Source organism: Glossina fuscipes, unplaced genomic scaffold, assembly GCF_014805625.2.
Source record: "Glossina fuscipes isolate IAEA_lab_2018 unplaced genomic scaffold, Yale_Gfus_2 1, whole genome shotgun sequence".
NCBI classification, from domain to species: Eukaryota; Metazoa; Arthropoda; class Insecta; order Diptera; family Glossinidae; genus Glossina; species Glossina fuscipes.
This window is the reverse complement of record NW_023998415.1, coordinates 38,577,184-38,602,117: the sequence shown is the minus strand read 5'-3', so window position 1 is coordinate 38,602,117 and position 24,934 is coordinate 38,577,184. Positions and strand designations below refer to the sequence as shown.

The 24,934-nt window shown below is 33.7% G+C and overlaps 2 protein-coding genes across 4 annotated transcripts in view; both read right to left on the bottom strand.

Annotated features, from left to right (window-relative positions):
- Positions 1 to 24,934, bottom strand: part of LOC119631263 (chromodomain-helicase-DNA-binding protein Mi-2 homolog) — a 48,956-nt gene that overhangs the window by 15,152 nt on the left and 8,870 nt on the right. The window contains exon 1 of one of the 2 annotated variants that reach the window (XM_038023310.1): positions 17,532 to 17,589. The exons of the other annotated variant lie outside the window; for it this stretch is intronic. Coding sequence (XP_037879238.1) covers positions 17,532 to 17,574 — 43 coding nt within the window. The 5' untranslated portion in view covers positions 17,575 to 17,589. Of the gene's footprint in view, positions 1 to 17,531; positions 17,590 to 24,934 lie in introns of those variants that run through there. 2 annotated transcript variants of the gene reach the window in all.
- LOC119631264 (RNA polymerase II elongation factor Ell) overlaps positions 1,735 to 24,934 on the bottom strand; it is a 27,144-nt gene continuing 3,944 nt past the window's right edge. Inside the window, exons 2-3 of one of the 2 annotated variants that reach the window (XM_038023312.1) lie at positions 9,829 to 10,185; positions 1,735 to 6,505 (exon numbers count right to left, since the gene is read on the bottom strand). In XM_038023312.1, the coding sequence (XP_037879240.1) occupies positions 2,326 to 5,868 (3,543 nt within the window). In that variant the 5' untranslated portion in view covers positions 5,869 to 6,505; positions 9,829 to 10,185 and the 3' untranslated portion in view covers positions 1,735 to 2,325. The remainder of the gene's footprint in view (positions 6,506 to 9,828; positions 10,186 to 24,934) is intronic. The other variant, XM_038023313.1, reaches the window with a different exon arrangement.

Here is a 24,934-nt window from a genome sequence, read left to right as displayed (position 1 = left end):
TCGCTCTAGGTTCTCTACTCATAGAATGAACAACAACAGCAATAACAACGACAAATTGTTATTAACCGCGTGTTAATGGCTTAGTTTGAATGTGGTTGTATGAATATCTATTATTTGAAATGACCAGCAACACGGAATAAAAAACTATCATCACATTTATGAAATTATTTAGAAAGTTTATTAATTAACACAACATTGTAAGAAAATTTCATTTTCAGACAAACAGAAAATTTATTATTTAATTTTTATTTTATAATTTTATTAATTTTTTTTTTTTTTTTTTTTTTTTTTTTGGGAGGGGATAAAAACGTAAAATGTAGGAATCAAAATAATCAATCACTATGCGATGCGTTAGATGCCTTGGCCTTATTAATTGAAAATCCCTTCCAGCAACGTTGTTAGCGCGCTCTCTATTTGATACAAAATTGTATAGATCTGAATATGCATATATCTTTGGTACCCTACACAATAATACTGACTTGTAATTTGAAATGACAATTAAGATCGCAACATGCTTGACCTTCCTTTCCGCTACTCAAAGCGCATTACAACAATTATTTTGCTAACATTCACATCTTATTCCTGTGCAAATATAAGGGCGATTAGGTTAAAATGCGCTCTGTTTCTTTCTTATTCTATCGATCGAAATGATTATATAGCTTTTCTTAGAACGCATACTCACAACTCAACTTCAACACAAACGCGTTCAGTTATGATATGGTTCGGTGTTGTTCTTCCTACTTAAAAAGTCTACCTAATCTATCTGCCTGCACATTAGATGTGCAAACACAACAGCATATGTAGGAGGAGCAAGGGATAAATTGAGGTTTCATATTAATATTGAGAGCCGTAGAAAATTTATTTTCCGGCGATGAAAAACGGGTACCTTTTCTTCATTCCTTCATTTTAGAGTCAAACTTCACTTGGGAATGAAAATTGAGTATTTATGAACATGATGGAGTGAACACCCTTTTTTTTCTGTTTTAAAGAATAAATTCTTTTTTCCTTACCAAAGATTGAAGTTTAAAATCCAATTATTCCAAAATTTGTCTGCGTGGACGGCACTTGGCGCATTCATTGCTGTTGTGAAGAGAATTTACCTAAAGATTTTCGATCCGAAATTCGTCTCTCTACTGTATTTTCTGTAGCCGTTCAGCAGAGACTTAAGTTAGTTATCATCAAGGATTCAATTTTTCGGAATTGTAGAATTAATTGAACGAACAATTCTCTTAGAAAGAACCAGGGGCAACGCGTGTCACGTTCAAACAAATACAGAAATATACATAAAATATACAAATTCCGTGATTATTTTTACTTTCACAAACGCTCATACCGACCGGCCTGCCTAGTGTTAGTTAGTAACTATCTGACGCAAGGATTTAATATTAGGCATTTTTTTTTTTTGACATATCCTCGAATAAAAAGCTAGATTTGTAAAACTATACACTGTGCTATGATAATACTGAGCCAATACTACATTTATCATTTGGACTTGCACCATTTATTATTAGAGAACTTGCTTGAGACGCTTTTAATGTTAATTACAACAAATGCGTAATTTAATTTAATTTTATTTTATATTACATTGTATACAACTTGGACTGATCGGACGATAATTCGTAAATATAAAATGAATAATACTCTTTAGTTTCTTAATTCCGTGTTTGGATTTTTAAAGAACTCTTGCTTTGCTTGCTAAAATTGATTGAAAAAATTAAAGCCGATCCCGGTAAATTTTTTTTTTTTTTTTTTTTAAATTGTAGTAGCAACAAAAGACAAATTGGTTGAAATACGAGTACATGTCAGTTTCCCACATTTTATACGCGTAATCCACCAAGAGGGGTAAAAAAAAAACAAGTCGTTTCTCGAGCTTTTTTTAAAAAAAAAATTCAAATTAAATTTAATTATAAAAATTTTAGACAATACTTTTATTTTTACTTCGTTAAGCCAACAACAACAAACAGAGAAATATGGAAAACCAATTTCGAAGTGATATTGAAAAAAAAAAAAAAAGAAAAATGAAAAAATTTTTTTTTAATTTTATAATGTTGAACAAAGAAGAGATTTGCTAATCAATTAATTAATCAATCAATCAATCAATCATTCAATATATATTGAATATCATTTCTTTCTCTTTAATATAATAAACAATCTTTTCGGGAAATAATTTTTCTACAGAAAGAAAGGACTTTTTTGTTTTGCTTTATCTTAGGAGAGAACCCAAAGATAAATTGAGTTTATATGTTTATGCATGACGGGTTGGGACTTTAAAAATATATTGTATGTGCAATATTTTACATATAAATCAAGGTTATACAAGAAAAGTCAGTAGCATGCATTATGTTCGTTATCATTATCTTCGTCATCGTCATTAGAGTTGGAATTTGAGTCATCATCGTCGGTGCCATCATCGTCAGAATTGTCTTCATCATCATCATCAGAGCCATCGTTCGATGATGATGAAGATGAACTATCGTCGCTATCAGAATCGGAATCATTGTGGTTTTGCTGCTGTTGATACGATGATGGTTGAGTAGGTTTATTTTGTTGTTCGCCAGCATTCTGACCGTCATTTCTGTAGTGATCGGGAGTAGTCGGCAGCGACAATTGCTGGTCTATGCGTATCGTTTCTGGTTCATGATGTTGTTGACAGTGTTGCTGTTGTTGTTGTTGTTGCTGCTGCTGCTGCTGTTGTTGTTGTTGTTGTTGTTGTGGTGGTGGTGGTGGTGGTTGCTGTTGCTGCTGTTGCTGATGATGGCGATTATGAGTGCGATGTAAGCTTTTTTGTTTGTTTATAGTAGCTAACGGTGTCGAATGGTTACTACTACTTTCATTTTGTAACATAGGCGAGAGAGTTGTACCAGTGTCGCCAGTTGGTATTTGTGTTGATATTGGCGCAGGCGCCGGAACGTTTGCAACTTGTTGAGAAGGATTTGCTGCAACCACATGTTGAGCTGCTACCATCATTTTTTGTGATTGGGATGGATGAGATGGTGGGGGTATAGCCCCACTAGTTAATTTCTTGTCGTAATCCATAACCAATTGCTTAATATGAGCCAATTTCTCATGCAAATAATCAAATCGTTGCTTATCGCGATTGATGGCCTCTTCATTGCGTACTCGATGATACTCGTTTAGAATTTGATTTTTTATTTTATAATAGTCCTGACAGCCTTGCCGTACTTTTTTCAAACTTTCAGCCATCTCTCGGAAGCGTTGCGCCACGCTATCCACTTGTCCCAACAATTTACGGTACTCATCATAGTCACTTTCAAATTCAGTCTTGTATTGGCGGCGCTGTTCAATGCTGGTGATAGGCGTGTAATTGCTAAAATCGTAACGCGAAGCATCCGTTGTAGAGTTAGTAGTCATGGAGAAAGAGTCGGCAGCCGCATCAATTTGTTGTTGCGTTGGCGAAGAATGCTGGGGCTGACGATAAGTGACAAATGGGGTATTTAGTATAGTACATTGCGCTTGCGGTGGCGTATCTACTAGATGCTGATTAGTGTATGACAACATCATAGACTGTTGTTGTTGTTGTTGTTGCTGATAATTGTTTTGCTGATATTTGTTGCTGTTGTTATTACTACATTGTTTTTGAGGTGATTGTCCTTGAAGGGCGGAAGTAGATTTCGAATGTTTACTAGAATCACGTCCTGAAGAGTGGTGCCTGCTGCGATTGTTAACAGTTTCTTCATGCTGACTATTATTATGGCCAAAAACACTGTTGCTTGAGGTCGATTTATGTAAATTGTGATGCAGTAGCTGCTGTGAGACGTGCGGGCGGCTATTACCGTCACTGCTATTACTTTTAGATTCAGGCACAAAATTATTTGCATATGGCGTGGGCGAATTATTACTACGACGTATACCCGTTGCGGTCGTTATCTCCCGACTGCTATTGCAAGCAGAGCCACGTTTTTCTTTTAAACTACCGCTAGTGATACTTTTTGTTGTCGGCGCAAATTTGTTGTTAAGACTGGTTTTACTACTACCGTTACTACGTGTTTGAATGGATTGTTGTTGGTCCCCTCCTACTCCACCATATCCAATACTGGCATGAGCCATTAAATCATCAACATTGTTAAGGACATTGAAAGTTAAATCAGAATTTCCCGAATTTTCATCATTCGTTTGTACCTGATTACTAATGCTTCCATTACTTCCCCCACTATTATAACTTGGCGGCGAATAAGCCAACGAATTTCGACTCTGATGTTGGTACGTATTGCCAGGCACTCTTACTGCAGAAGTTGACGCAGTCAAACCTCCTCCTCCCAACATATCCTTCTTATAATGGCTAATGCGTTGCTTTTTGGGCTGAACGCCACTTAATAAGGCCCCATCGTATAAATCTGGTTCCAGACTAGCTCTTTTCAGGCCACATCCGACAACAGTACCACCTGCCACCAGTGGCGGTGGGCTGCCCGTATGGGTTGATGATGTGGGGCTTTGACCCGATGTTGAACTGCCCGCATCTGAACTCATAGGTGGCGTAAGGTTCTGTGGTTTACGTCTCTTTAATTGCTGTAACTCTTGCTCTGTAAAATAAGGCCAATTCTCGTCAACATCATTCCATAGACTCCGCCTTAGGTTATAAGTATTGTCACGAGACAAAGTCGATATGTCTTTGAGTATATTGGTGATAAGTTGACGTTCTCTTTGAGCCAGACCTTCGTTTTGCAAGCGAGCATAAAGTTCAGGCTTCTTGAAAGGCTTTAGAGCTAATAAATGTATTAGACGTTCACGTATCTTCCGCCGCGAAACATCAGGTAACTTGCTGTTGTTGCCAGATGAGGAACCGCTTCCTTTACTTGACGAGCTCTTGACACCTAATAAAGAACCTCGCCCGCTACCATTTCCTCCGCCTCCCTTAGAGTTTTTCTGAAGACTTGCCACCACCATAGGCGGCGGAGAGTTCCTACATGAGGCCGATTGGTAACCTGTTGTAATTCCTCCTGCTAATGTAGATGATAAAGATGATGCGGAAGTCATTAAAGAAGGCAAACAAGAGGTTGAGGAGGAAGAAGACAAATTTGAAGGACTACCATAACGATTGTTGCTACCAGTTGTACCACTACCGCCCATCGTAATCGGATTAGGTGACGAGCGTGAATTAACTGCAGACCCTAATCGTGCCGATACGTTTGACGAGGAAAGAGATGAAGAACCACTGCTGTTTCCATTGAATGGGGGTGAATGGTTATTGAGCGATTTATTACGACTATTACTACTGTTATTACTGTGGCTGTTGACACCTAAATAACTAACATTGTTGTTGCTGCTGCTGCTGCCGTTAATGCCATTATTGTTACCACTATTTAAGCCGTTCGCGTAGGCTTGCAGGGAAGCAGCCGAGACAGGCCGCTTTACCTTACGTCCAATATCCGTTTGATTGGGTTTAATTTCACGAATACATTTACTCTTCTCCGTTTCCTCGGCAATGGCCATTTTCGTTCTTGTTGTATCATATACATCATCATTGGCATGAATACGCATACGATAGTTAAGAGCACCCAAAACGTCAAGTTCTGCACCCGTCTGTTGTATACATTCCAATGAACCCTCCACATCATCAATAGCGAAACCGAATTTACGACCGTCTGGCGGTCCACCACCACCATCAGCAGTCGGAAAGTGAATAACGCCGGCATTGCCGATAAATTGTATTTTTGCACATTGACCTTGGCCAAGTCTTTTCGACTGTAGGTTGCGTTGATATTCTTCGATGGCTCGAAACGCTGAATCAGTAAGTTTAACGAATATATATTCCTTTGAATTGTCGACAATACTGCGATGCTGAGACATTCCATATTTGCCAGACGTTAGGACAGACGGGCATTTCGCGGAAGAAATCGAATTTGTCATAACGCCTTAGCCAAAAGCAACGGCGTCAACTTCTTTTGTTTTATTCTACTTTTTCTTTCAAATGTTTTTCCTTTACTTTCTTCAATAATTCCCCTCTTATTCACTAATTGGTAAATGGTAATTTAACTAATGTACGGACGATATTTCTAAGGGATGTATTCGGGATTTGTCAATCGAGCGTAAAATAAATATCCTTTGGTTTTTACGGGAATATTTATTGTAACAATGTTTCGCCGTTTTATAAACCTTAAAATATGCGTCCGTTCTTGTTCCGAGATTTGGTGAATGTGTAGAATTCGATAACAGCGATGCAGAAAAATCGAAAGTTTATTGAAATTTCTTTCTTTTTATCAGGAAGTATAATCTCACTGAATGTACGGAAGCAATTCTGTTGGTGGTTCCTTAAAAGTAAAATGAGGAGACTGACGTTTTTGTTGGTATTATTATTGTTGTTATTGTTGTAGACGTGGACTTTCTATATAGCTGCCTGGTGGTGCTCCTCTCTTTTACAGTTACGGTGTTATTTATTGAGAGTTTAAAAAAATATTTCTGTATTTCCGCAAATAGTTATACTTTTTTAAGATGGAGAGTAGATTAGGGCAACTGGCTAAACTGTTGAACTTACAGCGAAGAGCAACTGATTTGCGAAGAGGAAAAAAGAACAAAGGAATTTTCTTTTAGGCTCAGGAGCACATCTTAACTTCTACGCACGTTTATTAATCGCATTAGTATTTAACTCTCGAAATACACATTAGTGACAGGTAACTTTTGTTTGATACTTTTATTGCGAAATGAGATTCTCTATTGAACTGGCAAATAATTGTTCATTTAATATACAAAAAAAAAAAAAAAAAAAAATCTATATATTGGTTTCTCGCCCTTTAGCTATTAAATAGTATTTCTGAGAAATGAAATTAAGTTAGGATGGACGTTAACAACAAATTACCTCTCTCTTGTTACTCTGTTGCGTTTTCCTTTATTGGTTGATTTTTTATCTGACTAATGACGGTATCAGTTTTCTTTATGACGAGTTATTTATTTTCCTAAATTCATCTTGTTGTTAAAATAAAACTGAACTCTGTTTGCCTGTGTAATGGAAATTGATGAAAGTTTTATATTCTTTTGAAATAGTTATTCAGAGTATATTGCATTAGTGCAATCCTTTATTTGCCAGATGCAATGAAAGTTTTCTTTTCTTTCTTTTTTTCTTTTTCTTCTTAGAAATTGATGCCTGGCATTATTTCTTTGCTTTATTCAATATAATTCACCTTCTCTCTTCTAGAAATATTTTTTAATTTTGAGTATGACACTTGCCAACGATAATTGTTTAGGGTAATTTTTTTCTTAAATTTTTTTTCTCATTTAGAAAAGGATCACCATATAGCATTATGCATGGTGCATTGCTCTTTTGCGCTCATTCATAACATTAGACGTTTTGAGGTGTTTTTTATATATATAAATATTTAAAGATATTTGTGTGTGCATAGCTTCATTCTTGCAGTGTTTTTGTGTATATTTGCAAAAGCATTCGTATATATGAAAATACAATTAAATAAAGTAATGATATGCACGTCTCTACATATATAAACGCACCCATACTACTCGTCTAACTATTACATATTTATAGTTGTTATTTACTGACGCATAGTTTTTTCCATTTTAATGAAATGGTATTCATTCCATAGAACTTCCTTTTTCCCATTTTCATTTTAAAAATTATAATTCTAGTTGTTTCACTAAAGTATCCCTTTCTTCAGCGATTTATATATATGAAAGGGAAAAACCTAATTTTTCATTAACTATGTACGACAATTCGAAAGGTGTCTCTATTGCACGAAATCGAAACAACTTGTGTATGCTTTCAAGTGGTTTTTCGTTTTTTCTCTAATATTATAGGTATACTTTACGAATGTGTAAGTGCGAATAAGTGTAGCTGCATTTTTAATGTATCTTTTATGTATTATTCTGTTAGCAGTTTGCTGTATAATTATTCGTTCGCTCATACCTATGTTACGTTTCGTGAGTATAGCTTGCGACCAAAAAGTATAGGGGGTATGTGTACATTTTGTTTTTTTCTTTTTTTGAGTACGTGAGTGGTATCACTTGCCTTAAGCGATGATCGTTTTCATTTCAGTTACATGTGTGTTCATATACACGTATGCATGTATAGCTATGTTGGTATGGGGTATTTTTCTCAGCAATCCGCCACTTTATAAATGTTTGTCAACAACACAATGGCAAAACTAGTTTGCGGATCATATAGGTAAGCCTCTCTTTCTATCTCAAGCTAATGGTATATCTTATATCTTTTGTTTATTCTGACATACTCTTTCTAAGTCTTTGATTTTGCAGTCTCGCTTTACTACAGAGTTGCCAAGCTTTGTATAAAAACACTGTTGAATTTCAAATTTAAGAGTTATTGTCGCTTTTAAGTGAAAATTATTGGAGCGTGTCAGTACGTACTTTTGTTCAAGATATTTTCTTTGCGGTACTTGCCACTTTGAAAAACTGTGTATGGACTGTTTGGACTGGAGTTGTATTACCACATTAAAATATGTTTGGGCATACAGAGCTGACGTCGCATTTCAATTTTTATTTACATGTTTGAGATGTAAAGCAATTCAAATAATTGGTAAATGTAAAATCATTCCTAATTGAATATTCTTCTAGTCGTGAATTAAGAGAACTCCAAACTTTACACGACTTTGTTTAATTCATCTTTCAGCCCATGTCGTCTATTTGCAAGATTATATTTGTTATCTTATCTGTCTGTTGAAGATATATAACGCTATGAAATTTTCTTAAAAATCACTAATAAAGTGAAGGGTGAGGAAAATTAAAATGTAAAACAAACAATTATCTCCCTCCCATTCTTTGTTTAAAATTGCCCTCATTTCTTCCCGAATTCAACATGTCCTTCAACAAGTCCTTCTAATAAACTACTACACAATTTCAATATCCTTACAAAAAATTCAAAAAGCGCTACATTAGCATTATTTATTGTAAACTAACGGTTCGCTATCTCGTAGATTTGACTTAAATTAAAATTTTGTTGTTTATCGTGCTCTCTTTTTTCTCACACTTCAAACTCTCCTGATTGGTTTGTTCTCTGACAAGGTTTTTTTCAGGTTTAAACATTTCGTCATAATATTTTAATGTTATTTAAATTTTTATTGGTCGGTCGGTATACGCGGATATGCATAAATAAGTTTATCTGAGAGTAAGCAACATTAGGTGTACTAGGATATGTACTAGTTTATTACTGACGACAGATAAAATATCTCGAAAACACCGTGCTGTCAATAATAAATTTGATTTCAAAGTTTTCGAAAACAAGAAAGCAGCCATAAGTATATATGGATATATACGGACCTCTAAAGTATATATTTTGTTGGTATATATATGCGGACAATATTTAAGTTCTCTTCTGTTTATTTTGAACCTATAAATGTAAATATTCTTTCTACGTCAAGTTTACATTATTGACTAATGCAATATATACAGATGTCAGTACAACACATATTTAATTTAAGTCAATACTTGCAAGAAGCACAACACAATAAAAGCATTTAAATGATAGTTCTGATGATACAATATTCTTGTTATTAAATATTGGCAAAGGAATTCGTTTATTTTAAGCATGTTTACTGCATAAATTTTGTCTATTTTAACTGTCTATGTTTACTACTTCTAGCGTACCAAGTACCAAAGTACACAAACAAAAGAAAGCGTTTTTTGAATTGATGTTCATTGGGCAACAGGGGCCACAAGTATTTTGGAAATTTCTTTCGTCACATTTACTAAAGCAATCAGTAAAGATAGGTGAAATAACCTTAGTTTATATTACAATAATTTGCCAATTCACTTTCAAAAAATTATTTATACATAATTACTTGACTTGAGTATTTCGAGAGTTATTTATGTTAAACAGTAATTCTTATTAATTAAATTTATGCTCACTCTTTGTAATTGTGCAGATATTTATAAATAATCTCCTTGTTATATATTGGTTGATTCTTTTATTATGAATTTCGTTAATTTTCTTTCCAAATATATAATGTTTTTAACTGTTCTGTTCTCTGTGTTTCTCTCTCTTTCGCACTCACTCTTCTATAAATTTAATTGAACGCTGTAGCTGAAGGGATTTGTTATTGTGGTTGCGTTATCTACAAAATTTTTCAAAGTATTTCAGTGACGTTCTTTTAATTTTGTTGAATTTTAGATCAAAATTGTGGCGTGAATTGCTTTTTTTTTCTTGAAATATTAACACAAAATTGTACAAATATATTTGTTTTAACGCGGGCGCGTTTTCTAAAACTTTTCGGAATGAAACATATATAAATGTTTTTTTTCGAATCGAAGTATTAAAATTACTTTTCTTCTGTCGGAATTTCTCTTCCAATTAATTTCCCATATTGTGTCGTTTTCATTTCTTTGGTTGTCGTTGTCTTCTCTTTTGTAACGACTGTTATCTCATACTCGTTTTTTAATAAACACATATACGCAAAAACAAGTATAACGAGTTACTAAATACTCAGCTGTTTTCTTTTACGACTAATGATCGTTACTTTGCTCGAATTGTTAAAACGACGAGCACTTATCATACCATTGTGTTTATTAGAATTATTATATTTTATTCGCTGTTATATTATTTCACTTTTTCTTTTACTTTCTTAGGTTCGAGGAACAAATAACCAAAATTGTATTAGTTTAGATATTTTGATGCGACTTTTAATTATGACAATTCAATTTCTTATCATTGCAAGTCAACAGCAACACAAAAACCACCTCAATACCACCACTACGTTACCACTACTAAACATATGATACACTACTTGGCATTAAAACTGAAGTAGAATCTATAAAAACCTTCGCTATATGCTTCTCATTCTCTCGCTTTATTGTCACTTTGTTACTCTCTTGAAATGTTCGTTATTTTTGCTGCTTTGCTTTATTAGTGTATAAATAAAAGAGCAATCTTTTCCTATGGTATACACATATATATATGTGCTTATATGTGCAAAAAAATGAAAGCAAAATTTAAATGATACGAAAAAAAGCAAAATATTTAAGTAAACCATGAAAAAAGTTGTGGAATGAGTTTTTATTTTTAATCAGATTGATTAAAAAAACAAAACCAGGATGTGTTATCTCTGCATTACGAGACAAAACAAACATATTTACGAACTACCAACTACTTGTGATTGTAATTGCTGCAGAGAATTGAATACGAAGTAATTTTTCATTTATTTTTGCCTTTAATTCACTCGTTAAAATTTGTTTAATCGTTGGTCACCTTTTTTTGTAATTCTAGTTCTTGATACCAGCTGTTTCCCCGTCAAAATTTTATCTTAATAACAACGACAAAGAATAATCGGAGCACTTATACCAACCTCTCCTTAATAAAATGGTAAAACCATAATAAACGTCAAGGCAATTTATAAACAAGCTGGTAAAGTTAATAAATTTACATAATAAAATTCACTATAACATTTCCAAACAACACGACACTAAATACATTCGAACAGATAAAGATGTCAAAACAGGCAAAACAAGGTCTTCTTCGATTTATTCTTTAATGACAAAAAGAGAGTAAATGAGTTCTCTCTTTGTATTATTTGCTCTCAATGGAATGTTTCATTTGTCAAATCGCGTTTTTCCTTTTTATATGCAAAAAAATAGAGTACAGAAAATTAGGGGTCGGTAGTGTTCTAATGTACCTATAATGAATCCATAGTCAGGTATGCATGCATGTGTAAATTTTGCTTTTATTCGTTTTCTTTTTTTCTTGCAACATATTGACGTTTTTTTTTTGCTTACTACATTCATGAAACGAAAAAAAAAAGGAAAAAAATAAATTAAAAAAAAAAAAAAAAAAAAAAACAAAAAAAATGTAGAGAGACGCAGCACATTACTATACATACTATAAACTTTAAGCATAAGTTGAAATGTACGATGTAGTTGTTGTTAAACATTGTTACTGTCTGCTTCTTATGGCGTTACTATCGGTATATACTTATAATATGCACTGTTTACGATAAGTATTCAAAGTGTGTAGCAACAGAGCATGCTCTAGTAGCATCTACTTAAAGTGAATGGTATATAGACAGCAGTAAATGGTTCACCAAATGCATCGAGATGGGTGTTTTTCCCTTTCTTGTGCCCTCAAAATGTTAAATTTGCGTAATATTTTCGATACCTTCTCCTAACCATCTTACACCGAAAACGCTATAAATTACATATTGTTGTGGCCCGCGTGAATGATTAGATTGAATTCAAACATGTCTTATCGCAGATATTTTGAAATATATTTCAATTCCAAACTTTGCCTAATTTATCCAAGTTTAATAATCAACTAAACGGTTTGCAATCTCAAAACTTCGTTCAAAAATCCCATAGCATTTAGATAAAAATTGTATAAATAGTCTCCAAGAGCATTTCTGCTTCTTTCTTATAACGCGAGCCCAACATCTTTTTTATCGTTTCAATATATCGAAGTTTCCAACTCAATGTTAAAAACAGACATCCATTCACAGCAAATCAACCGGGTTTTTTTTTTGTCCTCTAACATTTTTCAGACCAACAGGAAATCCGAAACAAACGCATTATCGCGATTTCTATCGTGTTTGCGAAAAACTTTTCTCAGTCTCCATCTTAAACACGAATATTTTACTGCAATCTTCATATTTTTTTCAAAAGTGATTCTTCATCTAGTTTCGTATCTATTAAAGAACGTGAGAAACAGAAATATTTACGATAATAGCAAAGAGTGAAATTTTAAGATTGGCTGTATGGTGATGAAAAAGATTTAAAAACAGCCAACTTTTTGAGTTCGTTCAATATTCGGGACGTGAATCACCTTATAATAATTTTGTTACGGAAATATTGCTAGCGAAATAATGTTCCATCTGGTATATACATTGCTTTGCGTTTAGTCAGTTGGGAAATGTTTTTGGTGGTGCTGAGTACTCAAATATTCGATTTGCTAGTTTTTTTATTTATTCGACTACAATGTTACTTCTTTTTTATTATCAATTAACTTTCATCATTTAATTGGTAATGCTTCGTAGATGTACTTTAGGGCTTTTCGGCGTATTTTTGGTTCACATAAATCACTTAACATAAATCCGTACGATAATGCGCCCATTAGAAAGCCTATGAAAATCGGAAAATTATAAAACATATGTGTAAAGTGTCCACTGCCACGAATTTGAAAAATTCGATATATACCTCCCCCCTCTCCCTAATTGTATATCTATTAACCTCGCTTAATGAGGGATGAAATTGTAAACATTTTGTTGTCATGAAAGGTCTGGGAAAAATTGTAGATATTGAAGATTAATAGATTTGACTTTGGGATGCTTTTAAAACCGCATACGTATGTCTGTCTGGACATGCAGTTCTACGTGCGTTTTTATAACAACAAAATTCCTACATGTTTCATTTTTTTTTTTTTGATTATTACACAAGAGATAAATTGAGGAGCATTAATCACAGCGAGCAACTATTTCATATGGGAAGTATAACATATTTAAACCTGAAACTGGTTTATAATAAACACAAGCGTGCGGCTATGCATGTTAAGTAGACTAAGGGGAGAAAACTAAGTGTCTATATTTAAAAGGTTCGATGTCAAGCTGTTCCGCAACCAGTTGAAAATGCAGCGGTTTAGCCAATCTTCACCATTTACAAATAAGACAACTAAGGATATTATATTCGGTCGCGGTCGAATATTTTATACGCATCACCTTTGTACTAAAAGAAAGAACACAAAAAGAAAAAGAAAAATTTCGATACTCTATAATAGTGGGTGGCCGAGCCGATTTTGTTTATGTTTCTTTAGGTGCTGTAAGAGTCGTCGATGGAATATGCTCAATGCAAAAAAAAAAAAAAACGAAAATTTTTGTTTTAGTTTTTGAAAGCAAAAGTGGTCACAGTTTACGGTAAACTATGGGCTTCAGCCGATTTGATCGGTATTCAATATCAACGAATGTGCAACGAGTTCCGATAGCTTCTTCTTTGCCACCAGTAGATTATTTACCACAGGAGTATGTAATACAGACAGAAAGACGGACAGACGAACGAACATGCTTCAATTGGTTCAAAATTTGACGGTGACCACGAATATATAAACTTCTTGGGCTCTATGATGTCTCTTTTTGGATGTTGCACGCGTTTTGACAAACTGAATACAACCACATCCCTCTATGGAAGAGAAGGTATAATAATAAAGAGGTGGTTATTTTCAATATTTTACAAAACTTGCAAATGAAATAACATTGAATTGGGTCAAAATAAATATCTAATGAACGTTTTAGATGCAAAAAGCCAAAAGTGAGGTTAAGTAGGAAATTGAAATTATACTGATTATCAATTGAAGATGTCTTTTAAGTACAAATTAGGCAAAGTCGAGCTACTAGTTAGATATTAAAAAGTTATGGTAATGGACACCAGCAGCAGCTAAATCTTTCGTTAAAAAATAAACACAAGTCAAAATGACGTTGCCAGTGGAAACAATGCAGGAGTAATTGATCTAATTGACGTAAGACTTCTGGTTGCCGTTTTAAGCGAAGGCTTAGATTGTGATTATTAAGCTTGTCGTTGCAGTTGAACGTAATCTAATGAATACATTTAAAAACAAAGGTAAAGTATTACCCGAATCTCAATCTTAGCAAACATATATTTATAAATATATTTATATGTATGTTTATACATCTTCCGAATATTTTGCCGAATAACAAACTTGCATTTTACTCTCAAGTGCCAACCTGGTACTTGACTTAAACAGCTTTTAAAAAAAAATTATGTTAAAAAAAGATACGAAACGAGTCAGAAACCGTAAAGGTTATCGAATCAATTAAATTAAGTAAAAGCAGCACTGAGAAAAACAACTGAAAAAAATAACAAAAAAAAAAAAAAAAAGCGAGAACAACAAGAAAAAACATGCCAACAACAAATCACAATAAATATGACATATGTATTCCGTAGGTACAAAAAAAAAAAAAAAAAAAAGTTTAATTTCTTAATAATAATAAAGTTCAATGAATTTTTAATGGTAAAAATATTTAAAAATAGAAAAAGGTGGAACCCCGTATAACCTAAGAAAGAAAAAATCACCTTAGGGATGAATCTTGTTCGCGCAACATATTTCATTACAAATATAAGTCGAAGAGGAAAACATTGAAATAAATAATAGATAACGTTGTATGAAGACCACCACCACAAGAGCATAGAAATGTTTTATCGATCGATCGATCGATCGATTGAAATGATGCTCTGATCTAACACGTGTTGCCGAATTACTCTAAATTTACTCTAAATTGTGTTTTGATAATATCCCAACTAACAGGACTTTATTAGGCAGACGTAACCAGTAAGCAAGCATTAACAACTAATAGAGACATCCATGTGGGCGAAGCAAAGACATTAAGTTACGAATTCTCCCACAGACCGCTAATATGCCTCCTTTACCTAATTTACAACATTTTCTTAAATTCCTTTTCCTGCGCATCACGTGAATAAAATATATAGTCGTACTTAGCTTAAGCGAATATATTAAAATACATAGACACATAGTTACATAGATGCATAAAGGCGGAGAAGTTTGATGCGAACACTCGCTTGGATGCTTTGGACAGCGTCTTAGTTTGCTAATTCCCATGTCTCTTGAACGAAGAGCAGCTATTTAAAAAATCAGAAAAATCTAGAAGAGCTTTTCTATGCCTCACACGTTATACACTCGTTCAACGCGGCTGACTAGTGAATCATAACAAATGGGTTAAATTCGATAAGAGTCTTCTTCCTACTAGCTTGTTAAATTAGCAGATACTTGGGCAAGAATACCATAAGGAAACCTCCTCCTTGGGGCCTTCCTTCCAGGTAAGGTAACATGCATAAGACGCTGCTCAATTTCGAATCAGCGGAAGCAGTCCAAATAATTGGTTACGCTCTAAGGACGTCAAATCAATAGCAAAACTTGCATTGACACTTTTAAGTTAAATTACCATCAATGACAGTTTAAGCCTATGCAAGTCCAATCTACAGTTCGCTGAGCTGGAGAAAGTACGGTAAACTACATTTCCTCGTCATACGATTTTTACCTTTCTAAGAGTGTGACGGTGCAAATATGAATGAAAATGAACACTGATATTGTCTGGACATTCCAATAATTCAGTTTAATATATATAAATAGGATTTAAGCTGAGAGAGCCAAAATGCTGGGGGTAACATGTCCACTGCTCCAAACGACCATTCTTCCCCTATTCTTTACCGAGGATAGCAGATGTTGAACGAGATATTAAGAATCGGTAATAGTGGTCCCAGACCTGTTCGATCTCTCCAAGTTTATAGAGTCGATACTTAATAGAGCGCTACTACGATCATCGTATAAACAAACAGACAATAAGTAATCGATTGCTGCAGCCAATGTTAATCGCAAGGAGCACCGTTTGCTAAATATAGCAGAGGGGACAACATATTTGACTTTAGCACACCTAACGTTTGTCTTTCGTAATTTTGGGCATACGGTATCGAACGTCAGATTGATATGCATTGTGTCTGTCCTATTGGCGACATTCAGTAATGATGCTTTTGTTTTCGGCTGTAGAAATTCATAATGCTCTGCACCCAGCTGACTAAGCATATATATAGTAATTTATAATATGTTACGAGATGCTAGAAACGGCAAGACAATAGGTAACATTTATTCTCATCTGTTGACTGACTGTAGGTATGAAACACGTGACAGATTGAATTCTGTAACGCGTAAAACGAAACGCAAGCATTTAAGGTAAACTTAAATGCGTCAATACGTCAACAAAAAGTTCAATAGAACACAATAATCACACATAGAAGCGAACACTTAGCCTTGCATATTGCAAACTAAATTGCGAAAATACGACATAAAGAAATTTAATATTCCTCCCTCCCTGACGATCGATAATGGGGTGAGGGTGGCGGGGGAGGGGGATAAAGATGAGACGAATTATTAAGATTACGAAAGAAAAATAATGCAAATGCATATACATACTCACGTATGTAAACACGTAATTGTATTCGTATTTGTATTCATATATAGAAAATTTATTAGTTACACAAATAATTCATTGGATGAGGATGAACTTTTCCAGCATTGTCAGTATGGTTACTGATTGAACGAATTGGATGGATCTGCATGTCGCGTAAAAGAAAAAATGCCAAAAATTAAGATTTAGTTTACAAGCATGGGCTGTCGATAAGAAACTAGGCTAACACATTTCAACAGTACGGAAGGAAAAAACAGTGAAACAGTTCCTCTTAATAAATAAACTGAGTCTTGGAATGGAAAAAAACAGTTAACGAAACAAACTAAAACGGGAAACTCGTTTATCTGATCATTTTGCGTTAAATTTTCGTTTCGGGAGCTACTACTCTTTTACCAAAAAAAAAAAAAAGAAGCATTTTTTTTTTCCTATGGCTTGCGACATAAGCAAACAACACATCAGACCAACACACAATCTTATTTAAACATATGTTCTGCTATAATCTCCTTAAACATTAGACTAATAAAATAGTTAGTCAAACAAACTGGTTTTACCATAGATATTATGGTTTTTTTTTATTTTTTTTATTTTAAAGAAATTTAATATTAGATTTACCGACATACACACTTCGTATATGCTTACTTTTAATGGAAACTACCTCCTCCCCACCCCCCTTTCCGCTCATTCGTAAATTCTGTGAATCTTCACAGTCGCAAAAAAAAAAAGAGTTTCGAAACTGACACAAATTTGACACAAACATTTCTTGATATATTGCGAATATTCGATTAAAAAATGAACGCGGTCTAGTCGCACATTCCGCGTACAATATAGAATAGACTAAAACAAACTAGGAAAACATCGATAATGTTTTCGAAATTATCGTCAATAAATTCTGATCGCGATCGCCAACATGCAAGCAGTGATTGTCATGTGTGAGACATAGTTCTATAAAGGTGCATTAAGTTGAAATATTCGATGATCTAAAAATTGAGCTTTTACATGGTCATTTAGTTCAATTTTAAATTCGCCTCAGATTAGCGAGATATGCGACGCTGAGATCGCATTAAAATAATCGTACTTTAATTCTTAATCAATTTTTTCCAAACTTATTCGACAGTATTGATCTGATTTAACATACAAGTACCGGACAGTTCGTTTCGCTTGATTTCCATAAAATTCAAAATCTTTTTTAAATTTTCTCATCTCATCACGCAAGTGTCCATTGCGATTTCAATACTGAAACAAAAACTTTTCAAGAGAGAGAGAGAGAGAGAGAGAGAGAGAGATCTCAAGATCTCTAAAAGTTTAGCTTTTTCAAAAAAAATGTCAGAAAATTGTTGACTGCATTAATAATTTATCTCATTTCTTGCCTTGGCAAAGTGATTGTTTGGTATTTGATTAAACGGAAAAACAATTCTTTACGACAAGGTCTCTTTTTAGAACGATGGACTGCTGCTTTTGCAAAAAAAAAAAAAAGAGAAAAAACGCATACCCAGCAAAATATTGGAGCAATTTATCAATCTTTATCACGATTCTCCAACAACAAATATAAAATGATTCTATATTGTGGTGACGCGGCGACTGGTGTTAAAAAAATCACCAGTGATTTTCTTTGTTGTGGAATTCTTGTTAATTAATTCAATTAATTGCTTCGTAAACTCTAATCGGTCGACTTTGCTCCAAGATTCGGTAACATTTCTTTTACGAGCGTTTTTCCGCTTTATTATGTGCTTTCAAAATGCATTGTTTTTTTTTTTTTTTTTTTTTTTTTTTTTTTGAAATTATCTTCGGATAGGTGTATTAGCAAACCGCTCGGGATGCACGTGATTCAGACAAATATGTAAGTAATAAATTTTCAGCACTATCTCCATACGATCCATCATTCAATCGATTAATAAATGTTGTTTGTGTCAAATTTCAGATATATTTTCTCGTTGACAATTCGAAAATTGGATCAGATAATATGTAATATATAAAAAAAATAAAAATTAGATCCGACTCATATGAATAAAGTTCATCGAATAATTTTGAAATATAGTAATCCCCCTTATAACACGGTCGATTAGTTCCGCTTTATCGGAACACGCGTTGTATGAGCAATTTTTTCGTAAAACGCGCTCGTATGATCTCGTCTAACGCGTTATCTTTTTGTTATTTGATTTACTTAAAAGCATATCGTCTTGTTTGTCTATATATTCATTAAAATTTCCCTATCTAATGATTCTTCGTTTTCTGTACTTTATGTACAAATCATTATCAATTTCACAGTACAGAAATATAACGTGGGAAATACCCGTGTTATATGAGGGAAAACACATGTTATACGAGAAACATGAAATCACGTAATAAGCAAACGGCTTTATAGGAGCAGAGGAGAGGAAGAGAGGGAGGATGGGAGGGGGGAGGTAGGGGGAGTGTTAAATTACTGTATTACCCCATATCTCAAAAACTTTTTTACGTCTTCATCACTCGACATTAATAACTAATATGTGGATTTTTTTTTTTTTTAGTTTGTTAAAGTTGTCCTTATTGATAACCTACAGGTAATAGTATAAAGCAAACGTGAAAAGGTATGAATTTGCGCATATCTCGGCAAAAAGTAAGCAAACAAATATTTCCTGCGTATGCATAAACTACAGCAGTTTCTGCTTTGGACGCCAGTCGTTTCCTGCATTACGCAAAATGCTATTCGGTACATGGTCCCTTCAGTAAAGGTTTTCAAGGCATCAATATATAGGCGAGCGTCCAATCATTTTAATGCCCATAGACACCTAGCTATAATTGTACGTTACACCTAATAATAAATAATTGGAAGGTTGCGGAGAAAATTCGGATTCGGTATAAATATAACGATTTGTGCCTAATTACATGCCCGTTATAGTCTGAAAATCGATTTATAAGTTTATAAACATATTTATACGATGTACTTGATCGATACCATATATAAATCTTAAAATTAATCGTAAAAGTACATAAATAAATTTTTCCTTTTTTCTACAGTTTCCCCGTTTTGGTCTATGTTGATCAAAAATGTATGTATAAAGATTGAACTTTCTTCTGATTTGTTGAAAGCATACAAAGCCGTGCCGGAAGTTCGCAACTGCAGTACGCAGTTTTAGAACATATCAAGGATATTATGGAACCTATTAGGCGTAATTTAGTTTACCCTTATCCAATTACGATATGTATGTCAGCCTTTTAAAAATCTACTCGCTGCAAAGGCAGAGATTGCGAACTCGCATATGGTATCTAAATATTGAGCTTTATTTGTTCTATATAGCTTTTTATGCAAAAAAAAAAAGACGCGTCGCAACTTTAACATTAAAATTTTCTGAGCAGAAACGAGCGACTCAATTATGTATTGTTGACTTTGATGAAGCGTCTTTTCATCACCATAGGGATTACCATCAATTTCGTTTTTTCAAAAACGGACTTGTGACATGAATTTTTTAAATTTTTTTTGTGAACTGCCGCTGGGTACTATTGACGTCCACAGAAGTATTGGATTGATATGTTACAATTATTAAATTTACGCACGTGGCTCCAATGACATTTATTGGGGAAAAACGCCACGAACTTTTCCCTCGATCTAAACATATTTATACAGAGACTGTGCCAAATTTCATATTGCAATGTATTTTATGCACACAATTACAAAAATTTGAAGCGTATAAAAAAAAAAAAAAAAAAAAAAAAGGAAAGAACGATAGAAAAGCAACTCAATTGCGAACTAAAGAAATATATTTTGAAATAATCGCACACACATCTTTGCATACGTATGCCTATGAACACGTTTAACTATAAAATTTAAATTAAATATCAACGTACATGTAGATATCGGAAAAAAGTGAGAAAGCTATAGTAGTCGTCTTCAGGTGAATCTTTGATACTTATTGCATTTCAAACAAATACAGATGAATCACAATGATTGTGGGCATGTCAGTTGGTCGCATGACTCTTTCTTTTTTTCTTTTTTTGTTGTCAGATGGATTCTCCGCACATCGCGGTGTCACACATCAGTTCCAGATTATTTAAAGGCCGCGAAAACTCTTGACCTCGTTAAGGGGGCGCGTGTGTGTGTGCCTATTCAAAATTAACCTGCGGCGAAAGTTGAATCGACTTCGATTCTAATACTGATTAAGAGTATTAGTAAGGACGTGGGCACCTTTTTATTTTCTTCATCTTAAGCTGATTTTCTAAAAGACGTGATAAGTTTTATATGAATAATGAGGGGGGACGGACTGTATGCGGTTGCGATCGATTTAACTTCTATCCAATCTCTATTATACTATTATAAAGAGTCTTTGCCCTTTGACCTTTAATTCTAAGCATTCCAAAACGGGTGCAAAAATGTTACGGGCAAAAGAAACCAATTACAAATAAAATTGTCGACTCAAAATTTCACAGAACAGAACGTCGTTGTATTTCAAATTCAATTGAATCGTAATGTAGCGTGCGTCAAACTTCTTAACGCCTTACTTATTAGATTAAAAAAGTGGTTAAAAAGCAATTTGCAAATTTTCATATTTTTTGTGTGTGATATTCACATGCGTTTTTTTTTTTTTTTTTTTTTCTTTTTGAGTAAATCCGTCGGAGAGAAGAAAACTCGCTGCTCTGCTGTTTATCCTTTACAGCGTTCTACATCATAAATATGGTAATGACGATTTAGTTTTTATGCAGTTAAAAAAAACCAATAACTTTACTTTAAACAAACATGATATATAACTAAATCAAATGGATCAACAAAAAAGGCAAAAACAATTAAAAAATGTCAAAGGCGTCGTTTGCCTAAATACTATACACTGTTGTTTCGCTCACCGAAGTAAAGAATATAAGAATTTCATTAAAAAAATACCAAAAAAAAAAAAAAAAAAATGATAGAACTAACTATTGACAATTCTTGTAATTCATGTACACGTAAAATACCTACAAAATACAATGGCTTAGAAGGGAGACGACGACGTCAGTCAAATGTAGAGAGAGAGAGAGAGAGAGAGAGAGAGAGACAGAGAAAGAGATCCAAAAAGAAAGAAAGAGAGAGAGAAAGAGAGAGAGAAGAAAAAAGAAAAAACACAAAAAAAAAAAAACAATTAAAAAAGCCAATAACTAAAACCAGAAACGCTACGGAAAAGTGAGCAGAGTTTTATAAAATGAAAATAAAAAAATGTAAAAATATTATAATAACAACAAACAAAAGATATTACGTTAATCAATGCCAAACGAATAAAATTCATGGAAAATATTTAGAAAAAAAAAAAAAAAGAAGACAAATGTACGTGAGCATATGTGTATATACAAATACTTTTAAAGTTAAACAGAAAAAAGTGCAAACAATCAAATCGCACATTTAAATACATGATAATAATAACGTATTATTTAGTATATCATATACCATAACGAATCGTATATACGTACTTCTTGCAAATTAAGTAAGTGTAAGGCAGAGTTGTTTGCAAGTTAAAATACATCATATAATACATTTTCGGAAGAGCAATATATATTGCTCATAAGCCCTTCTTCTTCTTCCTTCATCTATTCTGTTAATATCCTAATCTGAAGATCATTCGGGAGCTTTGTTAGGTAGGTTCGTAAATTTCTTGCGCGAATGAACTTATTGTTTATGCAAGTCACAAATCGTTAGCCTCATCGTCATCATAGCTTTTAGTAGTTGGTACCGTCGTCAATGGTATTTATTTGGCCTAGCAGATTCGCAGTTAAGTTTTCACTGAAAATTCCCAAGGACGAAATATCGGAAACCAATACATATATATATTTCTCCTCCATGCGCATCTGCACCTCCTCTTTTACCCTTTTTGATATAGAAATAATAAAATATATCTTATACGCTCACTCACTGATCTTCCATGCCTTCTTCTTACGTCTCACTGTTATGACACAACCGATCGAACTTTGAACGTTTTTTACAAACTAAATGTAAGCCTGCTCTACATAATTACAAATATATATATATATATATATATATATATATATATACCTCTTAACATTAATCTACTCTATCTATTTAGCAACCTGATGAAAGATATTTTAACCTGGTATCGGGAAGATATAGCATAAAAATTCCCAGACTACTTAATATTATATATTTTAAAAAACTTAATATTTTCCTCATTTCTGCAAATTTTCGAAAAAAAACTTACGAAACAAAACTGACGTGATTCAGATCAACTTTCTATACCGTTTATTCTTGAACGAAAAGAAACGTTTAATATGGGGCCTGAGCGATGCAACATCGAGATGTAACTGTAAACTCTAACATTGCGTTAGCAATATTTTTTATCACCGAGCTAATCTATCCAAGTCCGAATATGATATACACATATTACATCGTTTTATCGGGCAAGTAAGAACCCAGAAATATCGATGAGTATTTCCATGGCAAGAAAAGAAACACAAGGACGCCGATGGCATCAAACATAATATCAGTTTAATTAAACAAGACTATTACTATTAGAAGTCATATCCCGAAAAATGCGAATATTATGATGGTGACAAGGACTTTTTTTAAAGCACATATGTGCTATAAATTATTATGCGATCTCTATAATCTCATTCTAAAGGCGTTACATATATATAAAAGTTATACCAACAAAAATTTCAAATTCCGTGTGCATATCGGAAGCATTGCGTGAGGGAAAAAGACGCGGCCAAAGTTAGTGATACATGAACGCATTCTATATTTGAGTCAATCTCGCAATTGAATCAAATTGCCGACATGTAAAGGGTAAACATCTAGTTCCAAAGCAACACATCCATTCACACGCCATTTTTTAACCATGGGTGCATAATCGATCAAGTGCCCCGCGACAATGGTAAATTTAATAAAAATAAAAAGAAGGGGATCAAGATGAGATCCGTTTTAGTAGACGTAGAAATATGCAAAAGGACGGTAATTCTCAATCGGGATGCGTAAACGATGTTTCCGAAGCGTAAACGTTTTGGCAGCGCGTACGCAAGTAAGTGATCAAATTGATAATCGGCCGTCGTTGAGCTTACGTCAGCGTCAGTTTCCCGTTCAAAAATTACTAAACGATATGTCTAATCTTGACAAGATCGTAGTCCAGCCGAGCACTTTATTCGGTTTTTCGCCGATAATAAATAAATTGGACTTATCTCCGATTGATTGAATACATTCAAATTTGTTGACTCAAATCGCTTTTTACGTAAATAATTTAATTTGAAAGTTTTAGGAAAAATGCATCAAAGCTACTGCCTCTGGCTATAAAAGACACGTTCACATGTAATTTAAGAATATAATATGGTTTCGAGAGAGAGAGTGGCCAAATATTCGTTGGGAGCTTAATTTGAAGAGTTTTTATAATACGTAATAATTTATGTGTACAATATATGCATATCTATATAAACAGACATACATATATAATAAATGGTTCGCTGTTCGGTTGATTTGGATCGGTTCATTTTGCCTTACTTGCTTCGTCAATTTACCGATAATGCACATGCTTTTAAAAAATGCTTTACTGCTTGCTAGTTGCTTTTGTTAGTTAACAGGTTGGCTTTCGATCTACTAAAGCTGTAGTACTGTAATAATGACTATTACATTCAACTATCGTGCTCACACTGGCTAACCAACCACACTAGCCAATCCAGCCAGCTGGATTGCCTGCTCGTATAAACAACAATACTTTCACTTCTTGGCATTTTTTAGTAATAATCAACGCTATACTAGAGCTGGTGCTGGTGCTGGTGCTGCTACACTACACTACACTACACTACACTGCACTATTGCTGTTTTTATTTTTAATGCATTATATGTCTATTTAATTTTTTGCCATTTCTGTGATCATTTGTTGTTTTATATACGTCTGAAATATATTTAGTGCGCTGTTTATTTCAACGACAACAACAACAATAATAATAATAATATAAAGTCGAAAGAAAAAAAAAAAAAAAAAAAAAAAAGAAGAAAATCAGAAACAATCATGCAAGGCTTCAATAACGATTTACTTTAGCGAGTTTTGGGTGTGATGGTGACAGGCGAATAAACATTTTTCTTCTTCTCTTTATCT